Below are 15,882 nucleotides of genomic sequence, written 5' to 3'. Positions count from 1 at the left end.
CTATTTAGCACCATCTGGCAGGAAGAACGAGTACCCGACGATTGGAACCTGAGTATCCTGTGCCCCGTCCACGAGAAGGGAGATAAGACAGTATGCTCTAACTATAGGGGCATAACTCCACTCCCTATTGCATACAAGATCGTGTCAGGGATATTGTGCGAACGACTAAAGCCTATGGTCAACGAGATAATTGGACCATACCAATGCGGCTTTAGACCCGGCAAGTCCACCATTGACCAGATATTTACCCTGCGGCAAATCCTAGAGAAGACCCAAGAGATGCAGATCGACACCTACCACCTTTTTGTCGATTATAAAGCAGCCTTCGACAGCCCGCTGCGTTCCAAGGTATTCCAAACCATGTCTGAATTTGGTATCCCCGCAAAGCTCATCCGGCTTTGTAAGATGACTTTAACTGATACGAGGTCCTCAGTTAAAATTGGAAAGAACCTCTCCGAAGAGTTTGGTACCAAAAGAGGTTTCAGACAAGGAGACAGCCTTTCGTGTGACCTATTCAACATTTTGCTGGAAAAGGTAATACGAGATGGAAATGTCAAAAGAAATGGCACAGTTTACACCAATAGCCACATGTTACTTGCTTATGCTGATGACATAGACATCATGGGACGATCAGTAAAGGAAGTAACTGATACCTTTATGAAGGTCGAAGCAGAATCTGCGAAAGTCGGTCTGGCGGTAAACGGCGAAAAGACCAAATTGATGGTGTCGACGCGCAAAGCGTCCATAGAGCTCGGACCAACTGTGGAAGTTTGTACCTACAATTTTGAGGTAGTTAAAGACTTCGTCTACCTCGGCACTGCCATAAACACAACAAACAACATCAGTTGTGAAATAAGCAGAAGAATTGTATTGGCCAACAGATGCTACTATGGTTTAAGTAAGTAATTGAAAAACAAAGCCACATCTCGTCAAACGAAAATAACACTATACAAAACGCTGATACTACCCGTGCTAATGTATGGCTCCGAAGCATGGGTACTTGCGCAAGCAGATAAGGCAGTGCTTGGTGTGTTTGAGAGGAAAATTCTACGGGCCGATTTGTGTTGACGGTGAATATCGACGTCGTATGAACCACGAGCTATATAAGCTATACAAAGACATGAATATAGTTAAACGTATCGAGATGCAGCGATTGCGTTGGCTAGGCCATATCATAAGAATGAGCGATGATGAACCCGCTAAAAAGGCGTATGAATACATGCCACATGGCGGTGCACGCAGAATCGGCAGGCCTAAGCTTCGATGGAGCATACAAGTGGATGAATAAATGAAAAGGCGCGGTATTCCAAAAAGTCAAGCGAAAAATAGAGAGGAATGGAGATCTTTTCTTAGTTCGGTCTATGGAACAAATGTTCTGTAATGGACCAACTAAGTAAGTAAGTAATAAATTTTATAATTGGAAGTTTTTTAACTGAATCGAAAAGGTGAATGGAAATATTTTATTGCACAAAGAAAAAAACGCATTTAATATTGACAATTACATCAATAAATATTTCATATACATACATACATACTTATTTATATTTGAAATATGGATGTACCTATTTATTACATTATACAATCATTTGATTCCAGATGCCGATTTCCCGCTGATGATTTCAACTTTGAGGAGATTGTGTTTTATTTCACAACTAAGGAGAAGCGCTCAACGATTTCTATATAAACAAATAAAAAGTCACACTTTTAGACTTTTTATTTGTTTGTACCCAAACATAAATTTGTATGCGGGACCCAAACATAACTTATGTTTGGGACTGGTCTATGACCTAGTTATTCTGTGGCCACTAGAAGATGAAAAATAAGTAAAAAATCTATTTTAGAACAGTTGAGGTGGAATTTCCGTGCGGAGTTATTTTTTTCCATTTTTTTCTCCCATCGGACGCCTCCCCAGGTGGTGGATAGGGGAACGCTCATCAGATATGGCGGGTACCGCAAAAATAAAATATGCGGGGCGAACCAAAGAAAAAAAGGAAAACAAAGGCAGCGTCTGATCAACAGTTGGCGGCAGCAAACAGCGTCTGAATTCCAGGAGGAGCGGCTGAATATGTAGACGGAAACTATAAACCCTTCAGATGGCAACGGGAAACCCCTGGAGTATTATCCCATGATAATCATGCAATTTATGAACATAAATAATGAACGGCCCTCAGTCTCCGGCCAAACGAGGGTGCTAAGAATCCCCGGAGGTAAAACAAAAAATAACCTGAATATTGGTACTTGGAATGTGCGAAGTCTATATGAATCTGGAAAATTAGCTAACACCATTAACGAGATGAACAGAATGAATATTGACATACTTGGAGTTTGCGAAACATGGTGGCCTGATAATGGAGAATTTGTATCTCAAAATGTCAAAGTATTTCACTCAGGAAACCTAAATAGAAATCATAGAAACGGAGTAGGTGTCATTTTGAAAAGCCACATAGCGCAATGCGTAACAGGATTCATACCAAAATCTGATAGAGCAATACTTATAAAGTTAGAAACAAAACCCTTAAAACTAAATATTATACAAATATATGCGCCCACTGCAGACAAGGGTAAAGAAGAAGTCGAAGATTTTTACGAAGATGTAAAATACTTAATAAATATGACAAAACCCCATGATATAAATATCATCCAAGGAGACTTTAATGCCAAAGTTGGAGAAGATATTGTACCAGGCATAACAGGCAAATTTGGACTAGGCGAGAGAAATGATAGAGGTGACAGACTTATTCAATTCTGTCAGGAATATGGGTTTAAAATTACAAATACAATGTTCTGCCTGCCAAAAAGAAGACTGTATACCTGGAAATCCCCTCTAGATAAACCAACAAATATAATAAGAAACCAAATAGATTATATATTGATCAATAAACGCTTTTCTTCGTTTGTAATGAAGACATCCACATATCCAGGGGCAGATGTTTCATCGGACCATATCCTGTTAATGACAAAAATACGAGCAAAATTGAAGAGAAACCCAAAGAGAACAATACGTGGAAAACTCAATACTGGAAAACTGGAGGAACCAAGAGTTAAGACAAGAATGAAAGAGATCATTGATCAAGAATTTCGAAGAATTGAAGTTACAGATAGTGAACAGATGTGGAATTCTGTTAAAAATACGCTAAAATCCATAGCGGACAATAATCTAGGAATCATAAAAAAAACACAAAAGAATGAATGGATGACAAAGAAGATACTGGATCTGATGGAGGAACGTCGAAAACATAAAAATCGAAACTACGAAATATACTACGAATTAAATAGAGAAATACAATCTGCAATCAGAAATGCGAAAAATAATCTCATAAACAGACAATGCCAGGAGATTGAAAGATTGCAACTGTTAAATGACGATTTCAATCTTCACAAGAAAATCAAAGAAATGGCAGGCGTATACCACAAATCAATACCAAAAATTCTATACAATAATGAAAATGAACCTATTTTTGATATATCGGAAAAGATGGCAATATGGAAAGATTACATAAAGCTCCTGTTTACCGACCAGAACCGACCTACCTATGAGATGATGAGAAATGAACCGCCAGAAGGAACATCTATAACCAAGCAAGAAATTGAGACAGCGATAAAATCCTTAAAAGTTAAAAAAACATGTGGTCCTGACGAGATTCCATCGGAAATACTAAAGTTAATAGAAGGAGATAACATTAATATCCTGATCAAGCTATTCAACTACATATATGAGACCGGAGAATACCCAACTGATTGGCTGAGATCAACGTTTATAACGATTCCAAAGAAAAACCAACCGAAACACTGCAGTGACTATAGACTTATCAGCTTAATGAGCCATGCTTTGAAGATTTTTCTTAAAATAATTCATGGGCGAATATATGAGAAGTGTGAGAAAGCTATGGGTGCATCCCAATTTGGTTTTAAAGAAGGCATGGGAACATGTGAAGCTCTTTCATCCCTACAAATCCTAGTCCAAAAATGCAAAACTGTTCAAAAAGTTGTATACATATGCTTTATCGATTACGAGAAGGCTTTTGACACAGTACAACATGATAAATTGATAGAGATTCTAACGTCCATTGGTATTGGACAGAATGAAATTCGATGCATAAAAAGCTTGTATTGGCACCAGACTGCACATGTGGATGTAAATGGAGAATGTACAGAAGACATAGTAATATCTAAAGGTGTGAGACAAGGATGCATATTATCCCCCCTATTGTTCAATGTCTACTCCGAAAGAATATTCCAAGAATCAATCAACGATATCAAAAAAGGAATTCTTATAAATGGTACTTTTCTCAACAATATTAGATATGCAGACGACACAACCATACTAGCTGATAGCTTTGCAGGACTGCAATACCTACTATATAGACTGGCAGCACGCAGTGAATGCTACGGTTTAAAGATAAACATTAAAAAAACTAAGTACATGGTTATTTCCAAAGAGAGTATGGGTAATCAAACGCCTTTAAAAATAAAAAATATCGACGTGGAAAGAGTACATAGTTTTAAATACCTTGGTGCCACAATAAATGACAAGTGGAGCATTTCAAACGAAATAAGGAGCAGAATTGAAATGGCGAGAGAAGCTTTCATAAAATACAAGAAAATTTTTGTGAGTCATGATATCAATATAAAGTCAAAATTAAGATATCTGAAAACATATGTATGGTCAGTTTTGCTATATGGAGTCGAAATGTGGACCCTGAAGGCAGCCGACATGAAGAAGCTTGAAGCTTTCGAGATGTGGACCTACAGACGAATTCTAAAAATACCATGGACCAAGTTTGTAACGAACAATGAAGTGCTGCAAAGAATACATCAAGAAAAAGAGCTTATACGTACAATAAAGAAACGAAAAACAGCATATCTTGGACACATCATGCGAAACAACAAATACAAACTACTCCAAAACATTATCCGATGCAAAATAGAGGGAAGACAGTCCAGGGGAAGAAAAGAGAAGTCTTGGATAAACAATATTCAGGAATGGACCGGTATAAATGATGTTGAAACTCTACTCAGCGAGTGCAGAAATCGACAATCATTTGCTGAAATAATCAACAACTTATAAATACATATATATACCGTACATACTGTAATAGGCGTTACGAAATAAGTCCCCAATGAAATAAGTCCCCAAACTGAAAATGAAATAAGTCCCCAAATTTGGGGCGTTATTTCATAATGAAATAAGTCCCCAAAAATTTAAATGAAATAACTACCCAACGAAATGAAATAACTCCCCAAAATAAAATGAAATAACTCCCCAAATTTGGGGACTTATTTCATTATGAAACAAGTCCCCAATTTTAAAAATGAAATAATTTCCCAAAAACTTTCATCGATTGTTATGTTTTTTTGTTCGTATGCAGCAAAAATAGTAATTGATAACATATACAGTTATACAACATCAATTACGATACAAATTTTCTAGGCAACAAGGCCACTTGAAGGCGTTATTTTGTTCTGCAATTGAGTTATTTTTCAAAGATTTTATTTTCATCTGAAAAACAAACTTTTCGAATTTCCTCTTGGGAAATATTTACTTTTGGCACCACATTTGTACACGTACCGTTTCTCTCATATATTATCCAAGTTAAAAAGATTTGCACCGTTATCTTAACGTTTTCCAATAACTCTGTTGACTTATCTATTTCTTTGAAATATTAAGAATTTGAGTGTAAATTATTTTGTTGTGAAAATAGGTTGATATTTTGGTATGAAACAAAAATTCGCGCGAATTTTGGTTTCATACCAAAATATCAACCTATTTTCACAACAAAATAATTTACGATCAAATACGATGAATGGTAGTACGAGTAGTTGTTTGTGGGAAAAAGGACGTGTCTTGGTATCAAGTTAAAAATTCGCGCGAATTTTTAACTTGATACCAAGACACGTCCTTTTTCCCACAAACAACTACTCGTACTACCATTCATCGAAAACGATTTACTTTCACAATAATATTTCCCTATGCTTTTAGTTATATATATTCCTTCTTTATTCTAATGACTAAGCTCCATATATTTTTGTTAAACAAACTTTCCATCTTCCACATTCACTCTTGATTTGCAACCTTTTATGCTGCAAATGCAGGTGTTGTGTGTAAATCATTTTTGGAATATATAATACCTTCGAACTTTTTTCTCAGCGGCAATAATTTCGCTTCCATACTGATCAGTAGACGCTCTTCAAAAAACTACTTGATAAGCAATAACTACATGACAAAGCACAACGACTGCGTGGTAAGTCCAGTGGGATATAATTTGCAATTTTAGAAAAATGAGATAAGTCCCCAAATTAATTTTTGGGGATTTATTTCATTTCTAAATTTGGGGAGTTATTTCATAATGAAATAAATCCCCAAAATTTTGTATGAAATAAATCCCCAGAAAATTGAAATAAATCCCCAAAAATTTAAATTATAGTTGTTGTTGTTTTGTGTACAAAATTTTGGGGACTTATTTCATTTTCAGTTTGGGGAGTTATTTCATTGGGGACTTATTTCCTAACGCCACTGTAATACATTTTATGTAACTGCATTGATCACCATAAATTCGTAAAACGAATAGGCAAATAAAGAAGAAGAAGAGGTGGAATTTATTTTCAATTTCAATACACTTCATATTCTTATTTTATGTCGCTCTCTGCTGGATTTGATCATGCGAACTTCTGATTTGTAGCCGAACACACTACACACTGTGCCAGGTGTACGAAAACTAAGGGTTGTTTAGACGTTTACATGTACACCAACATCTGTGCCACTGTGCTCATAACTTAGTAAGGAGTAATATAAGTAGTTATTTTTGTTTACATTACTTTGTAATGGTTTACATAATGACTAACGGATCTGAATTTTTGCTGGGTCTGAGTAATGATTCACATTGTTATCTAAAAAATTCGTTTATCTTGACTTTGAAACTGATTCCATTCCTATAGAGCATGATCAATCCAGGTAAATACATTGTTTATAAAACCGTTTTATAAATACAGGTTTCTTTTGTTGAAGTGCGTCATTTCATTTTTATATCACATGCAATTTTCATTCACATATCGTATAGAACCATCTTCCGGTAATAAATTGTTTCAAAATGACTTTGCATTGTGGATTTATATCTTTAAAGAATGCCACATCGATATTTTGGCACAAAAATGATATTCACACAAAATGTATTTCATATTTATTTTCTTTTAACAATGGCTGTTGCTAGCTTAGTAATTTTGGAAATTGTTGATAAATTTAAAATAATGCCAAGAACATTACTATCAAAATCAATTATATGACAGTTTTTAATGTATTATAAAAAAGCATTCAATCAATTATAAAACTTTCCCCTCTCATCAAGTATACAACAAGTTTGGAATTTATTTTGATTTTATTATGATTTTTCTTTTTACCCCAATCCCCAAATAACTTCTCTAACATTTTTTATTCCCTAACATAATTTTAATTGACGTCTAATTTAGTTAGAAATGTGCGTTTGCTTTTTCGCTTTTTATTATTTTATATGTGAATTCATTCATTGTATTTGAACAAAATTCTGTCGGTTTATTTGATTCGTTTTTTTTTTGCTATCTAAATTTTATTTTTTTTAGGCCTTTATTTGAGGAACTACAAAAAAATTGTTTGTTTACTTCCGGTTCTAAATTAACAAATAATTTACAAAATATTATTAAATAACCCAGAACAAACAGAACTTGTGCGTGTGTAAATGTAAAAAGAGTAGCGTTTGTTATGCTGCAAATATGTATTGCTTGACTGCAAATACAATGTCGTTAAATTATGTAAAATTTGTTTTTTTTGGTTGTTTGGGTATTTATGATTTATTTCCATAGAAAGACTTATTTGGGGACTAGATGTATGAGAAAGATAATTGGTTTTCAATTTATTAAATAATAATTCTCCAGTATCTGCGATCTCTTTGAAGTTTGTTCAAACAAACAAGTCCACAAAAAAATCCAAAATGACAAATAATATCAACAAAAGTTGACAGTTTTGCTTAAACATTCAAAATAAATCAAATCTAGCAGAAACCGTATGTGGAGACTATACCTAGAAATGTATAAAATGCCTTCGTGGAGGCTTCCATTTCATAGACTACACACAATATTCAATTAGATGAATATCTGATGAAAATTGTGTGACAATATATAATGGAGTTTTTTATTAGCCATATTCAGAGATCAGGTTATTAAAGGGGCCATGGGGAAGAGGTATATTGCACCCGGCCTTTTAAAAATAGGCTGAACCACTTCGTCTGATTTATTCCTATGGGGAAATATTTTTTTTTGTAAAGAAATCAAAGTACTTGATCTGTCTAATGGCCTGTTTCACTTAGACGATTCGAATACAAATTCATTCGAACTAGGACCAAACATGTGATTCTTAAAAAAAATTGATTTGATTTGGTTTTGCTTTCAACCAAACAAACTTTTTTACAACAACAGGAGTTTGGTAGTAATTCGAACAAAATTAGATTCGAATCGTCTTAGAGAAACTGGCCATAAGTCGTTTTTTTTTGTTAAAAGGGGAAAAACAGTACTTTTTTATGTTTATTATTATCATTTTTTAAGTATCAGTCGGCTTTGCCAACAGAGATATACTCTCAACCTGTGTGAATTGTAACACTTCTTTCCCCACAAAAAAAACTTATGTATTTAGGAAGTTTTCAGAATTTTGGGCATATCAACTTGCCGAAAAAATACGGATTTGGATTAAAGCTTACAAGTTTTGCGGGGGAGGTACCTCAAGAAATGGAGTAATTCCTCTCGATAGATATCGCGCCCAACAGTCATTTCAGTTGATCACCATATAATTTAGAGCTTTTGGGCCATTATTTCAGGAAACATGGACTAGCCCACGAAAAACATATTATCGATGTAAACAGGGTCACAAGGAGTACCTTTGGTAAAAATTGCCAAAGGATCCTCGAACAGAACCTTAACCGCACAAAAATATTGAACATTTGTGTAGGTGGTACCGCAAGGAGTGGACCGATAGGCCCCACTTTTGAACATAAACTAAGTTTGGAAAAAATATTTCGAGATCCAAAGTTGGTCCAAATCGGTTGCTTAGTTTGTGAGATATCGCGCGGACCATTTTAACGAATGTACGAGAAGGAGTGGACCTATAAGCACCTTCGAATTTCATCTTATATTCGAAGAAATATTACGATATGCAAAGTATTCGGTTCCAGAGTTGTCGTGCTCAGCAGCCACTACACTACAAGAAGTATGGGCATGCCACTCAAAAAACATATACCATCGTATTAGGGGCCTTGAATGCAACCTGTTGCAAGAAAAATCAAAACGATTCGAAAGCAGGTCATAAGCTGCACTTTTCCAAAATTTTGTGTGGGAGGTACACGAAGGTGTTGACATATATGTATATAATCTATGTCTTGTAGAAATATTATGATGTCCAAAGTATGGACTGTGCACAAAATTTTAGCGAAAAGTTTTCAACTTTTGTGGGGGAGGTACCGAATTGAGTTGCCCATATATGGCTCAACTTATCGTGGCCATTTTCCTAGGATGTATAGACTTGCCCTGAAAAAAACTTGTACTGTCGTAACGGGGGCAGCAAATACAAGTTGTTACAATAAAAATCAAAGGGATTCGAGAGGAGGTCTTAAACTGCACTTTTCCGAAATTTTGTGTGAGGTTATCCGAAGGAGTGGACCGATATAGTCCATATTCAAACTTGATCTATGTCTGGTAGAAATATGACGATGTGCGAAGTATGGATTGGTTACTGCCTTCGAGAGTTATTGTGCACACCATTTTAATAAAAAATTTTGAACTTTTATGGGGTAGGTGTCGGAAGGTGTGGACCGATATTGCCCATCTTCAAACTTAAACTAAGTGTGGACAAAATACTACGAAGGCCACATCCACTATACATGGAACCAAAGGGGTTGTTTAGAGTTTTTGGGCTATTTTCTCAGGAAGTATGGACTTATCCCTGAAAAAAAAACTGGTATCGCCGTAATGCCCTCGTTTTGGTATATCCCCTATATAACGGTACCTCTCGAGTTTCGGTATTCTGAGGATTTTAGCTAGAATTTTAAGCCGAACTCGCTGTAATTTGACATTTGATGTTGTCTGTGGTCACAAAAATTTTCCACCAAAAATTGTCAACATAGGTCCATTTTTTATATAGTCCACACATAACGGTGCCTCTCGATTTTCGGTATTTTGAGGATGTTAGCTACAATTTTTAACCAAAGTACCTGTAATTGGTCATTTGAGGTTCTCTGTGGTCACGAAACTTCTCCATAAACATATTTTCTACATATGTCCATGTTTAGATATAGTCCCCACATAACGGTACCTCCCGATTTTCCCTATTTTGAGGATTTTAGCTACAATATTAAACCGAACTAGCTGTAATTTGACATTTGAGGTTCTCTGTGGTCAAAATACCTCTCTACCAAAAATTGTCAACATATGCCCATGTGTTGATATAGTTCCCATATAACGGTACTCCCAGATTTTCGGTACTTTGAAGTTTTTAGCTAAAATGTTTAACCGAACTAGCTGTAATTGGACATTTAAGGTTCCCAGTGGTGACGAAACTTCTTCACTATAAATCGTAAACATAGGTCCATATTTTGATATAGTCCCGATATAACGGTACCTCCCGATTTTCGGCATTTTGAGGGTCTTAGCTACATTGTTTGACAGAACTACCCGTTATTTGACATTTGAGGTTACCTGCAGTTATAAAACTTTTCCATCCGATATTCGCTATTTTGAGAATTTTATCCAAAATTTTTAACCTATCTAGCTGTAATTTGACATGTGAGGTTCTTTGAGGTCGTAACACTTCCCCACAAAAAATTGGCAACCTAGGTCCATGTTTTGGTATAGAACCCACATAACAGTACCTTCCGATTTTCGGTTTTTGTGGGTCTTAGCTACATTGTTGGTTGCAGTTCCCTGCAGTTACACAACTTTTCCTCCAAAATTTTCAGGATAGGTATTATAACTTTGTTTTGGTAAAAATTCATGTAACACCGCGAAATACTCGTGGGAGACCCCCAATGTGGTATACCAATCTTCATATCTCGGCGAGATAAATCGATTTTGAGATGTGTGTCCGTCCGTCCGTGTGTCCATTATAAATTGTTATCAAACTCCAGGCCGCAATTATGGACCGATCGTCACGAAATTTGGTATGGAGGTCGATTTCACATCAGAATATATCGCTATTTTAATTGACGATGATCGTGAAATATTTAGCGGATGGACCAAAAACATAATTTTTATCCGATTTTGTAGCTGCTCTGTAGTTCGCAATAATAGTCCGATCGCCTCGAAAATAAGGTAAGAGTATATGACAAAGAAGAAGCTTGCAATTTCAGATGGCGATCAGATAATATTTAGAGGGTTAAATGAACCACAACTTTTGTGTGAAAATTGTGAAAATTTTTTATATACAGCTTAAATCTTTTTTTCTGGAAGAGACATTCCGGGCAAGTAAGCTATACTTGGAAGAGGAACGCTTGACCTTTCTATTGATTTCAATAGTGTTGGTGTACATGATAAGATAACAGAGTTACAGTCTAATATACCCTGTTATTTCTTTGTAGTGCAATCATAAACACGCTAGAGGTCGCAATCATATCTCAATAATCACGAAATTTTGCACGAAGAAAAAGTTCAGGTAGAAGAAGATGCTTACAATTTTGGATGATGATCTGATATTATTTAGCGGGTAAAATGGACCATTACCTTTGTATGAAAAATACAAAAAAATATTTTTGGTCCATATTTTATTTCCTGGAGGGCATATGCCGGCAAAGTAGACTACATATGGAAATAGAACTACTGATATTCCCCCTGATGTTAATTGCAATCACGTGTCTGCTAGATAACGGGCCTACTGCTTAATATATAATGTGTTTTGTGTAGAGAACCACATTTTCCTATTCCCAGTTTTTGCATTATTGCAAATTACATGGTGCCCTAACATTTTAATTGTCCAATTGGATTTTAATACATAAGTATGGTTTGCGACATTTTCTGAATCTTAATCGGGGTACACTCACTCATTGATATGAGAGAAGTCTCCCTTGTCCCTTCTGAGATGTTTGTGAAACAATTATTATATTATTATTTAAGGTTGGTATGATACGGTACCAGAATCCACAAAGTTATTTCTTGTAATAAGTTTATTTGTTCCATAAAGAAATTTTGATTTGTGAAAAGCCAATTCCAGTGGTAAATGTGTAGGGTATCACATGGTCGGCCCCGTCCGACTATACCCTTGGCTTACTTGTTTTTTTTTTGGTTCACTCTAATATACATACTCTCGTTAGCATAAATGCTGAGGGTATAAAGAAAATGTTGGTTGTAAGTCCTCATGGCCAAACCATTTTTGCTTTTTGGTATCGGACCAAATTTGAAAACCTGTATAACTTCTAGTTTGACCCATGTTTCAATTATTCGTCGGGGTCATGCTTAAGTGTTACATACGTCATTTTCCCGTTTTGCGATAATCGTCCACCCACTAAAATAACATTCTAATATGCCTGATGATCGGCCTTATCACCCGTTCAACGTAGCAAAATGGTTGAATGTGTGGAGTTTCGGTGGATTCCTACTTTTTCAATGTACTTCTTAGGTCATAACAGCGCAACTCGAAAGGGAATTAATTCAAAATATTTATATTTTTGACTTGAATAATCAATAATAGTATATTGAAGATTTTCCAAAAATTTAGAAGAATATCTGTTGGAACATTAAAGTTATAGAGAATTTTTTAAAATTAGAATTTTTGTTGTTATGACACAAATGTAAATTACTGTATATCACATGGAACAAAGTGACAATAAAATTTTCCCATCTTTGCCTCAATAACTTCAAGTCTTCTAAATCGAAAACTAAAGTCTTGATTTTTGAAGTTTGGTTTAAAATTTTTAAGTTACTGAAATATGTATTTCATAGCTGAAAAAAGCTTAAGCTTTCAGGTGTAAACGTGGATATCTCGGAAAGTAGAGTAGATATGATAAAACCGACCAAAAATGGAGTATATGGGAAAACCATAGGCACCATCTATATTTCGAAAAGTCAGAAATGGCATTACGCCGACGAGTTGTGTTAACAACTGTTGATTTGAAATTTGATATTACATTTATTCCTACTTTTAGCGTCTTTCGTCTGTCAACATTGTCATGCCGATCCTGATTTCGGCTTCAAAAACGATCTTTCTATTGTAGGCCATCTACCTGTATTTGTATGTATGCACCTAGGCAGTGATTTCTATAATATTAACAAAAATTCCCCAACAATGTAAATTAAAATTTCAAAATATTCCACTCTTTATTATGTCAGTGACCTGAATAAAAATAAATATCTTATCTTGGCGGATAATACCACCTCCCGCTACAACAATAACCTAATACCTATAATGACACATGGCCACAGTTTTGTTCCCCACTGTTGGATGGCTTAAAATGAAGTTTAAGCCTTAAGATTTAATGGGATTTTTGTTGTCGCATTGAGATAAATTTCTTGGGAGATGAAGAAAAAAAAAACGACAACAACTTTTATGTCGTAGGAGATTTGATTTTCATTTCAATGTTATTGATTCTCTTCTTGGCACCACAATCAATGGCATAGATACTACAAACAAATGGTGGGGACCCATCCCCCCATACGTAACCCATACAACCACATGTTGATATGTTGGGGCAAGATATTGGAGATAGTTTCAAACGAGAAGAAAACAATAAATAAAGAAACACAAATCAAGCTCATTGACTTCTCTTTGTCAAATCGAAAAAATAAACCCGAAAGAGAGGAGCATTAAAGAGTAGTCAGTCAGAGTCAGTAGTGTCGTCATTTAAATTGATTTGAATATTTTTTCTTCCTACAGTAAAGAAAACACGTGTTTAACGCAATCAACATTAAAACAAAAGTCGAATGGATAGGAGCAGCTACAGATTGACAATTTGAGTGAATGTCATATTAGCATATTTTTTTGAAGATACTTTTCAGAGATTCTCTTCTTTTCAACTTACCTTCATCGAAACGACGATTTTTGACCAAATTGGTTGTCTTTGGTTGTGACATTTTGAAGGAATTCTATTGAAGTTTGAAGTGGGCGGGTAGGTGGGATAATTTCTGCAGTAGGTTTGAACTTGAGGGAAATTTCGTCAAATTATATCAACGAAATTTAAATTTTGTGGTTTATGTTTTAAATTTTCATATTTTTTAAAGTAGTTTTGTGTGTTAATGTAACATTCTACACAAATTCTCGTATATTTTTTTTTTTGGTATTTCAAAAAAATATTTTTTTCTTGATACGAAAATTTATTTTTAACACTTTGACAACAACAAAATAACACGACTTTTTTATAATATTTTTTTTAAATATATTTTTGTTGTTGTTTTATAACGAAATTCCGTAACACACGCACGTCGTTGTCGTCGTTTTTATACGGTTCTCCTCATCGAAATCACAGAAATGAAATTAAACTGAAGGTTGGTTGGGGCGGTAGATTGGAATTACAGCACTCAATGTTGTGTTGGATTGATGATATCCAGCGGCCAAAAATAATTTGTTGTTATCTTTTCTGATGAAGTCACATCAAAATGACATCCAAAAATCACAGAATAGCTGCTCCGTTTCTTTTGCCTCCGTAATAGCAGAAAAAACTCGAGAGAAAAACTTTTTTCAATTTGATTTTCTCACAAAACAGGAAAAACTGAATTACAAAAACAAAAAACACTAACAACAAAATGCGTTACGCGTACACCGGGTTGTATTACAACGGAACGTTTGTTTGGTTCTCGTTGCAGAAACGTTCTTAAACCGACTGATTTGTATCGCTAACGGCCGCAATGCTTTTATAAATGTGATCTGTGATCCGTTTACGTTGGCCGCCGCACTCACTTACTCGCGCTCACTTTAGTATGGCTGGGTTTCCCTGTCGTGTTGACTGATATGAAACGAGCCAGCCAGCCACCACACAACGTCGTTGTCGCGCATCTATGAGATACTTTTACCACTACCAGTAAAAACGCCGCCGCATGCCTTGCACTGGTGCTAATGGGTGCTGGCCGTTTTTACTGATTACTCGTTCCACACAGTTGCTGTGTTATTTGTTGTTGTTATTCCCTATTCTCACTCTTAATTATTTACTCTTTGTTTTTTAGTTTTGCTCACTTGTTGCTGCTGTTGGTTGGACTATCTCGGCGATTGGTAGGTGGTTGAGAGTGTGTGTATCTCGTGTTGTTGATTTTTGCTGCTTCATTTCTTGTGTCCACTTTGGTGCGTTGCGTTTTGTGTTGTTACACATTTGTTGTTAGTGTTTTCTTTAGGTTTCTTCGGTTGGTTCTGCAACAACAACACTAGTATGCAGTTGTTGTTGTGGTTTAGTACACGAAATTATCGCGTGAATATTTTATCAGTGACTTACATATGCAGTGCAACAGGGAGAGACAACCCTCAAAAGAGGTGAGGGCCAGTGGTGGTCACTATCGGGTACGAAAAAATCATTTTTATGATTTTTTTTAGAAGAAATATACCAAACTTTTTTTGGAAGATTTTGTTTTCATCTGAAAGGTCACTCACTCATTGAGCTAATTTTGGATTTTTTTTGGAAAATAGTGCAGTGTTCTGACAAATGACCGCCTACAAAACACTGCAGTTTGTGGTGCCCATTGTAGCTGGGAATAGGAATAAACCGATCAACATATATTTTTGTGGAAGTCGTTAAGTTCGCCCGGGCCGAACTTTTTATACCCTCCAACATAAACTATTCTCAATAAAATGGAATAATGAGTTTCCTGTCCACAATTTAAGGTGCAAAAATTTTTCGAGCACGGATGCCCCAAATGCCTAAATTAGCTAATCTAATCAAAAAATTGTATTCA

At 35.4% G+C, this 15,882-nt stretch overlaps 1 protein-coding gene across 1 annotated transcript in view; it reads right to left on the bottom strand.

Moving 5' to 3' along the window:
- Nucleotides 1–15,061, bottom strand: part of LOC141386711 (putative inorganic phosphate cotransporter) — a 60,738-nt gene extending 45,677 nt beyond the window's left edge. The window contains exon 1 of the mRNA XM_073955629.1: nt 14,025–15,061. Within this exon, the coding sequence (XP_073811730.1) occupies nt 14,025–14,076 (52 nt within the window). The 5' untranslated portion in view covers nt 14,077–15,061. The remainder of the gene's footprint in view (nt 1–14,024) is intronic.
- Between the last annotated feature and the right edge of the window lie 821 nt (nt 15,062–15,882).

This window comes from Musca autumnalis, unplaced genomic scaffold, assembly GCF_047663935.1.
Source record: "Musca autumnalis isolate F117 unplaced genomic scaffold, ASM4766393v1 scaffold_5, whole genome shotgun sequence".
NCBI classification, from domain to species: Eukaryota; Metazoa; Arthropoda; class Insecta; order Diptera; family Muscidae; genus Musca; species Musca autumnalis.
Note: the sequence above shows the minus strand (reverse complement) of the source record. Positions and strands in the feature narration are given on the sequence as shown.